Source organism: Juglans regia, chromosome 14 (genome assembly GCF_001411555.2).
Source record: "Juglans regia cultivar Chandler chromosome 14, Walnut 2.0, whole genome shotgun sequence".
NCBI lineage: Eukaryota > Viridiplantae > Streptophyta > Magnoliopsida > Fagales > Juglandaceae > Juglans > Juglans regia.
Genome location: NC_049914.1, coordinates 7678048 through 7695638, shown reverse-complemented (window position 1 = coordinate 7695638; position 17591 = coordinate 7678048). Strand labels below are relative to the sequence as shown.

The 17591-nt window shown below is 36.1% G+C and overlaps 2 protein-coding genes across 2 annotated transcripts; one reads left to right on the top strand and one right to left on the bottom strand.

Moving 5' to 3' along the window:
* Window positions 1-929: 929 nt before the first annotated feature.
* On the top strand, window positions 930-12722 carry LOC109007404 (cytosolic enolase 3). Its single transcript, XM_018987066.2, has 13 exons — window positions 930-1243; window positions 1545-1699; window positions 2737-2911; window positions 4076-4147; window positions 4219-4335; window positions 9485-9565; window positions 10252-10328; window positions 10557-10660; window positions 11000-11098; window positions 11196-11281; window positions 11600-11686; window positions 11849-12046; window positions 12349-12722. Exons 1-13 carry the CDS (start codon window positions 1139-1141, stop codon window positions 12418-12420), a joined length of 1428 nt encoding a protein of 475 aa, XP_018842611.1. The 5' UTR covers window positions 930-1138; the 3' UTR covers window positions 12421-12722.
* Window positions 12723-12913: 191 nt separating this feature from the next.
* LOC109007405 (proliferating cell nuclear antigen) lies at window positions 12914-15176 on the bottom strand. Its single transcript, XM_018987067.2, has 4 exons — window positions 14699-15176; window positions 13790-13942; window positions 13588-13685; window positions 12914-13441 (listed from the first exon to the last, which is right to left on the bottom strand). The coding sequence occupies exons 1-4, from the start codon at window positions 15015-15017 to the stop codon at window positions 13217-13219; spliced, it is 795 nt and encodes a 264-aa protein (XP_018842612.1). The 5' UTR covers window positions 15018-15176; the 3' UTR covers window positions 12914-13216.
* Between the last annotated feature and the right edge of the window lie 2415 nt (window positions 15177-17591).

Genomic DNA, 17591 nt, shown 5'->3' with positions numbered 1-17591 from the left:
AATACCGAAGTATTTCCTAGTCTTTAAAATCGAGCCTTTTATTAATTGAATTTTCAAATTTAATTATATCAATTCTCCCGTTGTCTTCTTAATCGTTTTTAGCCTTCAAGAATTTCACAAGTAAAAAAAAAAAAAAGAACTTAAAAATCCCAAAGGTCAAAACGCTAACAAAAAAAAAACCCAAAATATAAAATAGGAAAAAACAGTTTAAAAAATTAAAAATAATAAACAAAATTAAAAAACCATAACTCACAAAAGCCATTATTATCCTTTGTTTGTCATAGGCGTGTGTATTAATAATTATATAAAATGTGTATATGTGTGTGTGTGTATATATAATTATATATATGAGGTGAAACTGCAAATATTAGCAATAAGCTTTTTAATAACCATTCTTTGTATTATTCCAAATATGCATAAAATATTTGCAAAATTATTTGTTATCTTTTGCTTATTTACAAATTATTTGATGCGGTGGATGAATAGAATTTGAAGTTTTGAACCTACCATTGCAACTTTCCTTGAGACACAATTACCAATCACCCCAATACTATTAATTCCGACAATCAGCCATTTAAAATTACCAAGAAATTACAATATATCCCTTTACCTTAAAAATTTATCTCTATTTAAAAAAATTATTATTATATTTTAAAATTTCTTATTACATAATTTAATTATTTTTTCATGATTTAGTGTTATTTGAAAAAAATGATTTTTAAAGAAATTAAAATAAAAACCTCAAAATTTTTTAATATTTTTCAATTTTTATTTTTTGTTTTTATTAATATTAAGGATACGTATGTAAGATTTTTCACAGAGGACATTTTTTTATTATTATTAAAATTGATAATTTGGAGGGATTATAAATTTGACATGAAATTTATTATTTTCGTATTTCTTTCAATTAATCCCGTTCGTTTATACTTTACTTACGCGGAGACACTCCCAGTAGCAGCGCTGAGCAGTAAAGAGAGTAGGAGCGAATATTAGGGAAGGAATAGGGCCGGAGTCTCTTCGACGTTTCGAATCCAAAAATCCTCAAGGTTTTCAGAACGCTCCAATCTCTGCGTTGCCTTCATTATAACTCTCAAAGAACACAAAGGAGAGCGAGAGAGTTGGAGAGGAAAAATAAGAAATGTCGGTACAACAATACCTTGAAAAGCATATGCTGTCTCGGAAAATCGAAGACGCTGTCAATGCCGCTGTTAGGGCCAAGTCCCCCGATCCCGTCCTCTTCATCGTAATTCTCTAGCTCTTTCTCTCTTCACCTCCGTTTGGTTCCTGAGAAACTGCATACAAAATCACACTCTGACTAATTTTCAGCTCCTAATAGGACCGTCTAACTTAATTTAGTCGAGATCTTTATCTGTGATCAATGAAAGCTGAAGAATATAGGTTTTGAAGCTCCGGCTTCTTTCATTTTCAATGATTTTATCGGCAACCGAATAGAGGAATTTTATTATTGATTATTGACTATTCTATAGTTTTTTTTGTTCTTCTTCTTATTTTCTGTTATTTACACTCTCGTTGCCGATTTGCAGTCCAATCATTTGAAAAAAGCGGTTCCGTCCGTGATCACGAAGATCAAAGCGAGGCAGATACTCGATAGCAGAGGAATTCCAACGGTTGAAGTGGATTTGTACACAAACAAAGGGATGTTCCGAGCCTCAGCCCCTAGCGGCTATACTACCGGAATGTAAGGTTTATTTTGCATTTAAAGTATCGTGTTCGGTTGCCGAGAAAAATTTCTGATAAAAATGAAAGTGAAATTTGGAAGTCTAAGATTATTTTATTAGCACATCGACAGAGAAATGAATTCTCGATTATTTTTTTCTTTTCTTTTCCTTAGTTCTCCAAGCAACCGAACAATGTGAAACTACTAAGCTTCTGTTTTTTTGGTTGTGAAATGCTCTTAAGTTATATATTTGCAATCAAAATTGTATCCAGCATTGATGAATTAACAATTGCCCATTTTAGAATTTTCTTCAGGTCGTAATATAGCCCATTTATGGTCATGACCTTGAATCATATGTGATTTGTGGCAGATGCCTTCCAATCACTTTTACGGCTTCACCTTGTTCCAAGTTCTCTAAATTGATGACACGTCTTCATTTTGAACTTAGATTTCAAGTTGGGTTGAACGTTATTACCTGTGTAAGTCATGCCAATATGGCTTGAATCATGCCCCTATAGATTTACTTGGGTTCACTATAAATTATGCAAAATTTCTGTGTGCTGTGTGTGTGTGTGTGTGTGTGTCATGCCCCTATGGATTTCACTACAAATATTGCAAAACCTGACTCCCTGTGTGTACGTGCGCATGCGTGTGTGTTTTTCTCAAGGGCACAAGAATAACAGTTCATTCAAATGTCCCTAGTAACATCTTTACATATATAATTTATGCATTCTTTCGCTTTAGGGAATTCTTTTTTTTTTTTTTATAAGTAAAGTAAGTATTATTAATCCAAGAATGGGCAACAACTGTCAATTACAAATAAGTATGCCCTATCTACGAAGGCACATTAGAAACTAAGAAATCATGAAGGTCCATGCCATTAAAGTCCACAGAAATGACCCAAGTACAAAGAGTCCTAAAAAAGAAAACTTTTAGCTCTGCCATAGATCTCTCTTTGTCTTCAAACGTCCTCTCATTTCTCATTTCACTTTAGGGAATTCTATAGCTTTGGAATACAATTTATTATCATGCTGTCAAATTCTGAATGTCAATCCCAGGTATGAGGCTGTTGAAATACGGGATGGGGACAAGGGAACATATCTTGGAAACAGTGTGACTAGAGCTGTTAAAAACATCAACGAGAAGATATCCAAAGCATTGATTGGTATGGATCCAACACTTCAATCTCAAATTGATCATGCCATGATAGACCTGGACAAAACAGAAAAGAAGGTAGTATTTTTCCTTTCTTATGTGATTCAATGTAATTAGGTACTTATGCAAAAATTCTTATTGTGTGACATTGAAACACAATTTTATTAGACATCTGTTACATGAGTATGCTTAAAATCTGCACAGAAGAAATCATCACAATGATTTTCACATCAGGTCTGAATCTAGTTATTCTCATTTGATAGGTCTGAATCTAGTTAATTTGAGATTTTTTTTTATAAGAAGACTTCCTTAAAAGATGCAATCCAAGTACACAGAAAGTGTACAAGAAATAATTCCTTTGCAAGTTAGGCATGATTGTTTGTGAAACTTCATTAACAGGCCAATTTAGTGAAAATAATATTGGACATTGATGATGAAATTATTAATGCATTTTTCTTAATGCAATGTGGAAGGGGAACCATTCTCGTTGAATACATAATGATTTGGGGTCAAATAATTCAAAAAACACAAAGTTGATAATCCTTTTTTTTTATAGGTAATCAAAGATAATATATTCATAGAAATAGGCATAGCCCAGGTACACAAGAAGTATACATGAAAACACGCCTAGCTAGAGGGTACAATAGAAAGAAGAAGATCATGGACACTACGTCCGTTACAAACTATAGCCCCCGCCCATAGGAACAATGTCTTAAAAAAGAAAACTTTAAGCTCGTCCCTTGTTCTCTCTTGATCATCAAAACATCTAGCATTTCTCTCCCTCCAAATGCACCAACACAAGCATATTGGTACCAATCTCCAAATTGCCGCTACCTAAGAATCTCCGTGTAGTCCTGTCTAGCTTGCGAGGAAATCCACCAATCTCCAAGGCATAACCCAAGACAATCCGACTCTTGAGAAGAAATCATCCCATACAGCCTTAGCCACCTCGCAGTGTAAAAGCAGATGATCAACAAAGTTGATAATCCTACTCAAAGGGTTTGTTGTGTATTTGACTTTTGTCAGTATATTAATGAGTGTACTTTTTATACTGCATAAATAAAATGGGTCTAATGGCCTTTAGTACCATGAATATTTTATTATTCTCCATGCAATCCTTAATTTTGATGTTATATAATTTTTTTATGGGGAAGATTGCCCATCCATTTTTTTAGCGGTGGATTTGCTTTACTTTACGCATTTTTTTAGGCATTATGTTTCTTAGTTATAATCTTCTTGTAGAGTGAACTTGGAGCAAATGCTATTTTAGCTGTCTCAATTGCTGCATGCAAAGCTGGGGCTGCTGAAAAAGAGGTGTGGTGAAATGCAATTTTTATGTGCTTCGATTTATGTACTACTTTAAAGTTCTGAAAAAAAAATACTAGGTTCCCCTGTGCAAATACATTGCTGATCTTTCTGGCGAAACCAACATGACTCTTCCTGTCCCTGCCTTCACACTTATAAGCGGCGGAAAACATGCTGGGAATCATCTGTCCATTCAGGTATAAGTTGGCAAGGTTTATTTAACATCTAGATACATGTTTTTTTTTTATCAGTAATCTAGATACATGCTTATCGTGGTGTCTGGAGTGAGTTGTAATTTGCGTTTATTTTGTTTTTGCTTTTGTTTTTTTTTTTTTGAGTTTGTCAATGCGGAGGTGCCTTTTTTCTAGTTAGGCCAGTGCCTTCATATCATCAGGTTGCATCAGGTTATTTCTCACTCATTATCTAGTCCAACATTATCTGAAATACTGGCCTAAAGTACTGCATGTTATCATTTGAAGATGGACTTATCAAATTTTTTATCATTTGAACAATAGTGTGTCCCCTACATTCTTATAGCACTTCACAGTTAAGCTTTCATGCCAAGATTTAGTGTCGTATTCATGTGTTCATATGTTTTTTTTTTAATTGCTTTTCCATGGAATACCACCATTTGGAGGAGCAAGGCTTCCATGAGAGCTGCTTATTTGTCTGGGTTACTGTAATTGGGAAGATTCCTACTTTGGATAATATAAGAAAGAGGTGTCTTATGGTGATAGAAGGGCGTTGCATGTGCAGAAGGAATAGGGAATGCATAGATAATTCATTTTTCCTCTGTGAGGCAGCTAGTTCATTATGGCAAGCTGCTTTTAGTCTTGTTGGACTAATATGGGTGATGCTTGGGTGGGTGGTAGATCTGTTAGCATGCTGAAAATGGCAATTTGAGAGTCATTACAGTGGGTTATTGTGAAAAATGATCCTGCTTTTGATGTGGTGCATATGGAGGGAAAACAATGACCGAAATGTGAATTCAGTTGGGGGGAGTTTGTTAAATATGTCAAATTTAAGGTGGGCGATGGATCAAGAATACATTTTTGGCATGACAATTGGTTTGGTGTGGAAGATGATCCCTATCTGTATTCTATTGTGTATTTGGAAGGAACGAAACGACCGGGCGTGCAAAGATAGGGAGCGCTCTTTGGAGGAGATTAGATTACTGTTTATGGGATCAAAGATGAGTTTAAATTTCACTTGGTGAAATGGGCCACAATTTGTTCCCCTATCAAGGAAGGAGGTTTGGGTATACGGAATTTGAGAACTTTCAATCAAGCCTTGCTTGGCAAATGGTTATGGAGATATCACCAAGAACGGGATGCCTTGTGGCGAACCGTTATTGCGTTGAAGCACGGGGAATCTTGGGGAGGGTGGTGTTCTAATGCAGTGAGTGGACCTCATGGAGTTGGGCTTTGGAAACACATTAGAAGAGGGTGGGACACATATGCAACGCTTACTTGCTTCAAAGTCGGCAACGGATCTAAGGTAAAGTTTTGGCATGACTTATGGTGTGGTGATCGGGCACTCAAGGATGTTTATCCACAAGTTTATAGCCTAGCAAGAAGGAAAGAAGCTTCTATCGCAGATCTGATTATCTCTTCCCATGGCTCTTCCCAATGGAACCTCACTTTTCATAGAGATGCACAAGATTGGGAGATGGACGACCTTTCGGCCTTTTTTGATTTTGTGTATTCCACTAGTGTGTCGGGGGAAGGAGAAGACAAGTTATGTTGGCGTCCATCTAAGAAGGGAGTGTTCACGGCTCGCTCTTTCTACCATTCCTTAAACTTGCACAACTCAATCCCGTTCCCATGGAAAAGCATTTGGAAGACAAAGGCACCGCTAAAGGCAGCTTTTTTTGTATGGACAGCATCTTTGGGGAAGATTCTTACCATAGATAACCTAAGGAAACGTGGCATTATCGCTATAAATTGGTGTTACATGTGTAAGAAGAGTGGTGAGTCCGTTGACCATCTATTACTACATTGTGAGGTTGCCATGTCTTTATGGACAGATGTCTTAGCACGGGTGGGGTTAGCGTGGGTGATGCCGGAAAGGGTGTCTGATTTTTTAGCCTCTTGGGGAGGTATTAGGGGCAACACTCAAATTGCATCCATATGGAAGATGCTACCTATTTGTCTATGGTGGTGCATTTGGAGGGAGCGGAATGCAAGATGCTTTGAAGATCAAGAAAGATCAATGGAAGAGCTTAGAATTCTGTTTTTCAATACTTTACTCCATTGGTCGATTGTAATTGATTTTCATGGTAGGTCTTTTCATGAGTTTCTTGTATCTCTAAGATAGACATTGTGAACGTGTTCATGTATATGTCCCGTGTACTTGGACACTCTATGTCTCCCTTTTGATCAATAAAAATTTGTTTACCGATCAAAAAAAAAAGATTACTGTTTATTAGAACTCTCTTTCTTTGGGCCAAAGCTGTAGATTTCAATAGCCTCAATTTTCATGCTTTTCTTTTTTCTATTTATTCCCCCTAAATAGGTGTAATCTCTTGTATACTACCTGTGTACTCGGGCTTTGCCTATTCATATTAATATAATATAATCGTTTACCTATAAAAAAATGACAATTGGTGTGGTGAGTCAGCTCTCAAGAAAGTCTTCCCTTCACTTTTTCAGATTGCAAGGCAGCAAGATGCAACTGTGGCTGATTCTATCTCTTTTTTGAATAATAGTATTCAATGGAATGTTGATTTTTTGAGAAATGTGAATGACTGGGAAGTTAGAATGTTGATTTTTTGAGAAATGTGAATGACTGGGAAGTTAATGTTATCTCAGATTGTTTTAGTAGAATATATGAGTTGAAGATTGTCCAAGGAAGAGAGGACAGATTGATGTGAATTCATGAAGGAAATTCCAGATTTTCTGTTCATTCCTATTATAATGCATTAATCTGTCAAGGCGTGTATGTGATTACCCCTGGAAAAGCATTTGGAAAGTTAAGTTGCCGAGTAAGGTGGCTTTCTTCTGTTGGTTGGTGTCTCATGATAAAATTCTGACTACGGATAATCTACGGAAGCGTGGTTTTTGTGTTGTAGATTGGTGTTCTATGTGCAATAAAGATGGTGAATCAGTACATCGCTTGTTTCTACATTGTGAGGTGGCTAAAAGTTTGTGGCATGAGATTTTTGGAAGGATGCGTATAGCTTGGGTGATGCCTAAGCAAGTGGTGGATTTATTAGCTATTTGGAGAGGAGTTGGGAGGAGTCAATGTATTGCTACCATTTGGAAAATGATTCCTTTGTGCTTGATGTGGTGTTTATGGCTAGAAATGAATGAGAGATATTTTGAAGACAAAGAATGGTCATTGGAAGAAATTAGGGAATTTTTTTTCAAAACTTTATGTTTATGGGCTAAGGCTATTGTAATGGATGGTGAAGATATGCTGGAGTTATTTTAGTTTGTTTCTGTCTTTTTAGCTTTTGTATGTAGGTATTTCCTCTTGTATACCTTCTGTGTACTTGGGCTATGCCTATTTTTGGTAATAAAATTCTTATTAATTATAAATGAGTTCTTGTCTTTGCTTTTTTAGTATTAGAATGTAACTAGATGTTTCTTTTGTATACTTGCTGTGTCCTTGGGCTTTGCCTATTACATTGTGTTTAATAAAAATTTGAATTTATAAAAAAATATATATATATAATAATAAATAAATAAATAAAAAAACTGACCGAAATTTTGAAGATAGCACAAGGAGCAAGGAAGAACTCAAGGCTTTGTTTTTCAATTCCTGGATTTTCTTGATTTCTTTTCTCTCTACTTAGTTGTATCTAATGTATATTCCCCGTGTATTTTGTTGATTTCTTTGTTTGTTTGTATTGATCATTAATAAAACTTATTTTACTTATATATCTGTTGTTAATGTAACAACTACAAATGACCCACCCGTGGGTAGCCCAAGTGGTAAGTGTGAACTTGTGTGTATGAGCCACATGTCATAGGTTCGATTCCTCCTGGGATCAAACTACAATTTATGTGGAAGGCCATGGTAGTAGGTTGTTGTGCTAGTCTCCCCGGGGGCTTAGGTTCCATGGGTGAGTCCTAAGGGCTCTGCCGTGGGGTGGTTCCCCCGTCATAAAAAAAAAATATAACTACAAATGAACTAAGAAAAGGTTGTAATGCCTTGGTCATCTCTTGCATAAATGTGCTAGGTGCTCTTCATATATCGAAAGCACTGTGAGCCATTCAAATAATTCACCGAGTTTCTTGAACTTGGTTTTTCATTTATTCCCACACTGTATATTTATTACCCAAGGGAAAAGAAACCACGAAATATGAACTTGGCCCTTGTCTCTCTTTCATGTAATTTTCATTTATCTCTTAAATGAAAAGTAATTTTCACTTAAAAACAATCAAGTTTGGTGACTTTTAATTTAAAGCTGTTTCTATGTCAAGTCTATGACATTATGTGGCTCGTGCTGGGGATGCTTCCTTCTATTTTGGAGATATCTAGTAATCTTCCCAGTGCAATGTAAGGTTTATTAGAGCAGCACATGATTGGGAGGTTGATACTTTTGCTGGATTTTGTATTCTGGTATATTTGATTAATTTGGGAAGGAGAGGTGGAGACCAAGCTTATTTTGGCTAATTCCAAGAGTGCAAGGTTCATTGTTAGATCATTCTATAATGTCCTTGTTACTCAAACAATGCCTTTCCCTAGAAGGATATATGGTGGACTAAGGTCCCTCCAAGAGCTGCGTTTTTTGCCTGGGCAACCTCTCTAGGAAGATTCTCACCATGGACAGTCCAAGTAGAAAAAGATATTGTTGTAATTGAGTGGTTCTGCATGTGCAAGAGGATTGGGGAGATTGTGGATCATCTTCTAATCCATTGTAAGGTAGCTACTACATTGTGGAGTGACTTTTTTGTTGTGTTGGTTTTCTCTTGGGTTATGCCTTGTAGAATGGATCTTTTTTACCCTTGGAGAAACGGCTCCTACTTTCGAAACACGGCTGTGAACAGACTATAGAGGAGACCAAGACTTTCTTTTTTTAGTTCTCTACCCCTTTCGTTTACTTTTATAGACTTTAATGGGCTTAATTTAACTCAATTTTCTTGCATCTCTTCCTCTGTCCAGATAGCTATCTCTATTGTATACAACCTATGTACCTGGAGCATGTCTTTTGAGCTTTTAATGAAATTTTTATCACTTATCCAAAAAATTTAAGTCTATAGTTTCAAACCAATGCCCCGGCATCATTATACTTTTTATCTTCCTTTGTTTTAAAACGCAGCCTTGGATGTTCACACTTGACTTCCAATCATTGTTGAGAGAATTGTTACTTAAATTAATTTTAACTTGAAATATCATCAGGAAATCATGATTCTTCCAATCGGAGCAAGCAGATTTGAGGAGGCACTGCAAATGGGCTCTGAAACCTATCATCACTTGAAGGTATATGATCCTTTTGATTGCCTTGTGAGGATCATATTGGATGTATATGCTCCTTTTTGTGCTAAGATTTAGTGGAAAAGTAGAGAACAAGCGTGATTGGAAGCTTTGAAATCTTATCTCTATAGTTTTTTTGTGCAAGTTTTCTTGGTTGTCTACATTTTTCTTGGTGCAAACATACTATGCACCCTATGTAATCTCAGAATGAATATGAAGTTTCATCCTATGGCACTTTCTAGATGACTTAATTGCCTTGTGAGGATCATATTGGATGTATATGCTCCTTTTTGTGCTAAGATTTAGCGGAAAAGTAGAGAACAAGCGTGATTGGAAGCTTTGAAATCTTATCTTTCATAGTTTTTTTGTGCAAGTTTTCTTGGTTGTCTACATTTTTCTTGGTGCAAACATACCATGCACCCTATGTAATCTCAGAATGAATATGAAGTTTCATCTTATGGCACTTTCTAGATGACTTAAGAATGAAGCAATTTCCGAGTGTTATCAATTGTCTTGTTATATACTCAATTTGATTGTCTGCATTGAATAGTCCAGTTCTATTCATAAACAGTTGTGCATTACACATGGTATTTTCTCAAAAGAATGTTTTATGGAATTTAAAAATGTTAAATGTAATGAGATGACATGCTTCCACTCATTCATTTTTTGTAATTTCTGTAATAAAAAGGCAGGCTGTTATTACCGAAAAATATGGTGCACATGGATGTAATGTTGGTGAAGATGGTGGCTTTGCTCCAAACATCTTGAGGCAAGTTTTTCTGTATATTTCAATGAAATCCACCCACTTCCTCTCCCTTTAGTCCACAAAAAAAGAATTCCAAGAAGGGAAAGGAATACTTGCCTATGCTATACATAAAACTGTGCTTTTTCTGTTTCTTAAAAGTCGCTATCTGCTCTTTTGACTTCCAAGCTTCTGTGCATCATTTTAGAGAGGCACAAGGTGTTCTTTGTATGATATATTTTTATCTATTGGCAGCTTTAGAGAAGGCCTAGATCTTGTAAAAGAAGCTATCGGCAGAACGGGGTATGATGAGAGAATAAAAATTGCACTTGATGTTGCTGCTACTGACTTTTGCATAGGTGATTTATTCTTTGCTGAAAAACTATTCCTTCAGCATATAAATTGAAATAAGAATTCGTTCATAGTTGACTATCATGTTGTTTGTTCCATTTAGTAGTATTTTTCAGTATCCATTGCATAATAACAATTAAATGTTAAAATATTTAAGGTACATTGAAGAGATACCTTGTTCTGACAGATCTATCCATAATAAACACCTGCTTCCATGCTACCAAAAATTCCTATCTATTACTCCTGCACTGTGCATTGGGTCCATTTACTAGGATGTGCTTTTCTGAACGAACATTTCCTGCCCTATTATCCACTAAAGATTTGCTTTCTCTTTTCTCCATAATTAGGCACAAAGTATGATCTGCACAGCAAAGTTCCAAATAAGTCAGGGCAGAATTTCAAGTCAGGAGAGGATATGATTGAGTTGTACAAAGAACTATGTGTTGGTATATTAGCCTGTTTTCACTTTTTTTTTCCCCCCCTCTGCTGCCTTATTTCTTCAACTATGACTTAAATGTTGTTTTCTCTTCTATGGGTTCTTAGAGTACCCAATTGTATCAATTGAGGATCCATTTGACAAGGAGGACTGGGAACACGTCAAGCAATTTTCCGGTCTTGGAATTTGTCAGGTTTGTTTTGTATTGCATTATATGCGATCTTTGGCTAGAGTCATATGTAATTTCTTCGAAATTAAATTCTGCCTACGTAAGGCATGATGCTGTGGTATTAGGTCCCACATTTTGGAGGGAAGTGTATATACAAGAAAGTAAATACATTTGGATGCTAGGGGTTGACTTATGTTGTGGCTTAACATCTGTGCTCAGTATATCGTCCTCCAAAATTTACAGAAGCTGTTCTGTTGGATGCCTCTGTTGCTGTTGACTTTTTTTTCCCATGTTCACCTAAAAACATTTAGGCCAGATCACTTTTACTGGGTGGTTTTGCAGGTGGTAGGGGATGATTTGTTAATGTCAAATCCACAACGTATTCAAAGAGCAATACAAGAATCGACTTGCAATGCTCTTCTTCTCAAGGTATTTAGCCATCTTCATATCAAAATTTGAGGCTGTGGTATTTTTTAAGTGATTGTGGTCATTTTGTTGATGAAACGATTGGGACCACCCTGATCTTGAGAAACGAGGACAAGGCTTTCAGTGCAACTTTCAAAGTCTGATGGTTTTCTTGTTCAACTTTAGGTAAATCAGATTGGGACCGTGACAGAGGCCATTGAAGTGGTGAAGATGGCAAAGGTTGCTAATTGGGGAGTGATGACATCTCATAGATCTGGGGAAACTGAAGATTCTTTCATTGCCGATTTATCCGTTGGACTTGCCACTGGCCAGATCAAGGCAGGTGCTCCTTGCAGAGGAGAGCGGCTGGCAAAGTACAACCAGGTACGCTTTCTATCCAGAATGCACTCATTTTTTTCTTATTGTGTTTCCAGTTACTTAACAGCTGAATTTAGAAAATCACATTGACAGTTAGTATCAGTGTATCACTAACAGCACAAAGCCCTTGATTTTTCTTTAATGCACAAAGTGACAAGTTGGATCTGATCCGAGGATATGCTTCAGTGGATGGAAACTTATTATCCCCGTGTCTATGGTTTTTATACAAATTTAGACAGTCTGGTCAGTTTTTATGGTTAAGATGGGAGGCAAATGAGATGCAAAACTTACAGCTTAGTTTCTTGCAGTTGCTTCGAATTGAGGAAGAGCTTGGGGAGCAAGCAGTTTATGCTGGTCAAGATTGGAGGTCGTCATCCTGAACAGTCCCCACAGGTTTTACCCTAGGCCGCGCCCCCTCGGCATGTTTTGTTGGGGGTGGGGGCTTGTTGTATTTAAAAGAGTTCGTATGTCTCATCAATTCAAGTAGATTGGGTGTTCTGTTGCAACGGGTGTTCTGGTTTTTCTGTTTTGCTTGTGAGTTGTGACAATTTTCCTCTTAAATTGAGTTCTTTCAACAACGTAAAAAAAACTAGTACATTAATTTGGCTTCAAGTTTCACTGTACATCATTACTTCAATTTCGGGAAAGTCATGAACACACTCGAGCAGGATTATTCAAGCCAGTGTCATGGATTTACTGTTTAATGTTCCAACCAACTATTCATTATTCGAGTACCAAATATTTTGGAACATAATGTCACAACACCTCAGAGGAAACTCAGGAGAGAAGCAGGTGCTGAAAGTAGGACACGAGAATTTCACGCAGCCAAGTTACTTGGACCTTACCTCGTATAAATTAAAATCCTCATAGCCAAATAGTTAACAGTCCACTCAATCTATTCTTGTTCATTCTGAGTTTTCCGAAACTTGAGATCAATTTTCAGAAACCATAAATACTACAAACCAACAAAAATACATACGACAGTTCCTCCTAATCTAAATCACAAAACATAAACAGATCCATCGGATTTGTAGAATTCTTCTAAACCGCCAATCGATTGCCCACAAAGATATAAAAACCAAGTATAAGAAACATATTCTCAACTGGGTTTTAAAACACGGACAAATTGCGTGCACGGGGGGGAGATTGAGTTGAGTGCTACATAAAACCTAAACTTTAGGGCCTTGTCTCGTCTTCGTCCTCTTCTATCTTTGGAGCCAAGTAGAACCTAATATAACCCATCTCTGCAATCTTGTATTCAACCACCACAGGAAGCTCTGAAGACAAGCTAATCGTAACCATGCTCGACAAAGGGGTTGCCTTTGTAAAGGAATTCATATACCTCAGCGCAAACGTCAATGACACTGGCTCATTCATCTCTATGATTGTTGCTTCTTCCGGCTGCAAATTTCAGGTAAGTCAATCAAACTCGGATGGAACTAAAAATGCAGTAATACCCATGTACACGTTTTCATCAAGCCACTTCCTGGTGCTAAGATCGTATCAATAACACTGGAGAAACTAACAACTATACCAATAGACCATACCTTGTCTACCGTGGTATTCTGCCTGCAAACAATATTTGCTGTTCCAATATCACCTCTTGTGGAGAACTTCACACCTTCCTTAGTCACAGAGATGACAACTGCAAGCACAAATAGCCCAATATGTTTAGAGAAGTACACAATGGGATGAACACTTGGAAAAAAGAACTACAAACTCACAAGTCCAACAACAAACCCACAGTACCAGTGTCACCAATACTGCTGAGATCTTTGCAAATCCTAGCAAACTCGGCTGAAGGCATCCGAACAATAGCATGGTATTCTGCCTCTGGAATTCCAAGGTGCTCGCTATCAATGTCCATCAGCTTCATCTCAAAATCAGAAATCTTGTCTTGCGCTTTTATCCATCCCCGAATGGGAAGCAGAACAATCAACCAGACAAGCACATGTCAGATAATTCAGAGTTAATTGTTCTTTTTTTTCCCTTTCCAAATTATAGCATGCTTATACAGTTTTGAGCCACTGGAAATTAAAAGAAACGATTAAAAGTATAAAATGCAATCTCTACCCGACTCCTTTTTTATAAATCATGACAGGAAAAACGATTTTGTTGTTTAGATTCGAACTAGCATTCATCCTTTAAATTTCCCAGAAGACCTTTCGTTTTTAAAGAAAGGGGGACATAGAAGAGAATTGAATTGACAGAAAGATCTTAGCCATCAGTTTCTCACTGAGAAAACAGAGTCAAATAAAGTAAGCACGAATTGAAACTTATATGTACTGGTGCCCTTATATTTCTAAGGCTTAATTAACCTCAACTAAATTTGTTTTCTAACCAATAAACCATGACTAAATGGAACTACATAATTATGCGATGGTCAAATAATAATAGTAATTTCTTCTCGAAGCCCTACTGACATTATAGGATTAAAAATTGCATCCCTCTTTCTTACAACGTGTTCACAGCAACCAAACACAGCAAGTTGTCTTGAGAATCTACAAATCAACCAACCAGCAATTTGGACTAGCAGGACTATACCCCACTTAATTTTAGTACAAAAGCCCCAACTGCCACTAAAGCCCTATGATTTTCAAAATCGAACCTACAAAAATGAAGGATCTCAAGAGCCCAAAAAAAAAAAAAAACACTTACTGGGGCTCTCGAACATGAAGGTGACGGTGTCGCTACCATCGTCGGCCTTGATGGTGATGATATCATCGTTTCCAGCGCACTTCAGCATCTTCGACATGTTGTTGAGGTTCATGCCCATGGAAATGTTGCGGTCACAGCGGTAGTGCTCGAAGCCCTCGGATCTAAGGAGCAGAGCAACCAGAGCAACGTGACTCGAGTCCATGGCCTGGAGCGAGAACCCAGTGGCCGAGCAGTCAAAATTGGCATCGTTAACCAAGTCTTTGATGGACTCCATAACCTTCTTCATGAGCGAGCCCTGTACTAGACGGAGTTCCAACATCTTTCTTGGATTTTTCCTTAGGCTTAGGATTAGGATTAGGGTTAGGGTTTGAGCCTTTGCGAGGGAAATGCCGAGATGGTGACGAAAAAGGCGGGTAGATTTTCGAGCGGGGTGACGGGGTCGAAATGCGGGGCGGATTATATAGCGTCAGAGGTATAGTGGGAAAAGTCTTTTGAATTCTGTAGGGTTCAATCAGTGGGTTCGAGTGTAATTTCGTTCCCGCCATACGATTTCTGCAAAGCGGATATTGATTATTTAATATCTAAAAAAAATCTATATATCATGGATAAATATTTAATATCTATATATCTTATATAAAAAAATTTACGCATTGATATAAGAGGAATGCTTTGGAGCAGCCGGAATCCGCAGCATACCATCTAAATTTTTTTTTTTTTTTCACTCAATATACTAGGTGTGCGCCGGCTTTCATAAACAGTAAACTTATATTTATATTTTCTCTTGATATAATGTAATACGATCTATCTATCATAATATATTATTGATTAAAAAAATACACCAATCGGAAAGATTTTTGGATAGAAATTATCGTGCAGTGCTGTCCATCGTTAAATCGGGGGCTTCTAGAGCCGTACTATAAAGCAATAATAACGAAGGTAATGCACGAAAAACAATATTATGGAAAATATTAAATATAATAAAAAAAAATTTACAAAAAAAAAATTATTTATTAATATATTAAAAATCATAAAATTTAAAAAAAAATTAATAAAATAATTTTATAAATAAATTGTGTTTAGTTTTCTATTTTTTCCTTCTTATTTTAATTGGTTAATTACAAATACAATCTTCGTCGCACGTTTTTGCTAAAAAAATAAAAATAAAAATAAAATTCCTATATTATAAATTTCATGAGTTTGGTGGAATTTAAATTTTTTTTTTTTAAAAAGTTATATTCTCAAGTGATGTGTATTGTGTATTAAGTGGTGGAATTTAATTTAAATAAAAATTTATTATTTAAATGATGCATATTGTGTGCTTTACACGTAAATTTAAGAATAGAATAATTCTAATTAAAATAGTTGCAGATGAACAACAGAGTGATATAAAATTCCACCGAAGAGTGTTAAAAATTGGAGGCATTATCTCCAAAATAATAAAAAAAATAAAATAACTACTTCACCTTGAAAGCAATAAAAATTGTTAGATCAGTAAAAGTTAAAAAAGAAAAAAAGAAAACAACGAATACAACCAACCCTCTAGGCACTAGCTAGTAGCTGCCTCAGTAACTAACGTATATATAGACGATATATAAGCATTTTATTTTGATGGGAGAATATATTTAAACCATATTTTGTTACTCATGATGATTGATAGATTGTTTAATAACTGTAACATACGGATCCCATAAAATAGTTTTAGTCTATTTATTTAATTTTAGTCTAGTTATTATTTATTTATTAAACTTTTTTTTTATTTATCAAATAGTATTAGTATTATTTAAGGGATAAATGTTGGTAAATTATCAATTTAGATTTTTCTAGGTTTTTGAATCTTAAATCACGAATTTCCCTTAAAATGTACTTTTAATTTTTATCTTAAACTCTCATTGACCAGATAAATTTTAAGTGTTCATCTTAGTCTCAAATTCTCAATACCAATCCCGCCACCATCATCTCCATTCAGAACCTATTATACACACAATCCGTATAAATCACAACTTCTTCAAGTCCCTTCGTGTTTATAGATTAATCATCAAACTCTGTCAAATCTTATTTTAGTAGCCATTGTTCGACCCAAACACAACATGTCTATATATATTCAACCATTCCTATGCAAATTCAACAACACAATGTTGGTTTAAAGGGGCTGCAAAAGAGACAATAGTGAGAGAAAAGTTTGCTTCAAGGCGCATTACAATGTCGCTTTCCTTAAGACAATATTCGCCCCCACCAATAACGATACACATACGGGTTACAAGCGAATTTGTCTCAAAGATACAATGAAAGCTCAGAACAAGTCTGTTTATCTAACTGCATTATACACACACGAAATTAGATCTCGAATACCCTCAGATTTTGCTATTCAATCAATAAATTATAAATATGTTATCTCGAGAACAAACAGATTCTAACAAGTTTTGAAGAAGTGAAAATTTTGAGAGAGAGAGAGAGAGAGTTCGAAATTGAATTCTGAGATCCTCAAATGGCAGGCCAATGGGTCTATTTATAGATAACCAAAGGTTGTGAGCGAAAAGTCATTACGCTTCGTGTATTTGAAAACTGTTCGGAATAGGTGTATATATATATATATTGTGTTTGTTGCCATATTATATAACAGTTGGACTTGGTCCAATGGTCACCTCGTTTCCATTACAACTGGCTAGCGTGAGTTCGAGTCACATAGGGGCGCATTTGGGGAATTTAAATTTGGTTTTCCTATGCCTTGTGCATGTAGCTCCTTCTTTTGCATTGCTACGCCTCGTGCACGCCCACATGCAGTGCATTGCGCCCTTGAGCCCATGAGTAGCAGTGCTTCATGGTTTTCATAGCATCACTGTAACCTTCCCCATATCTCCACCATAGTTTTCCTCTTCACCCCTTGTTTTATGTT

Bases quoted from the DNA above. Each gene is read 5' to 3' on its own strand.
- LOC109007404 (XM_018987066.2), top strand. From the start codon at position 1,139: ATGTCGGTACAACAATACCTTGAAAAGCATATGCTGTCTCGGAAAATC. The intron at 1,700-2,736 runs GTAAGGTTTATT...TGTCAATCCCAG, and splicing joins AGCGGCTATACTACCGGAAT to GTATGAGGCTGTTGAAATAC. The intron at 10,661-10,999 runs GTGATTTATTCT...CTCCATAATTAG, and splicing joins TGCTACTGACTTTTGCATAG to GCACAAAGTATGATCTGCAC.
- LOC109007405 (XM_018987067.2), bottom strand. From the start codon at position 15,017: ATGTTGGAACTCCGTCTAGTACAGGGCTCGCTCATGAAGAAGGTTATG. The intron at 13,943-14,698 runs GTAAGTGTTTTT...GATGGATAAAAG, and splicing joins CTTCATGTTCGAGAGCCCCA to CGCAAGACAAGATTTCTGAT. The intron at 13,442-13,587 runs GTATGGTCTATT...TGAAATTTGCAG, and splicing joins AGAATACCACGGTAGACAAG to CCGGAAGAAGCAACAATCAT.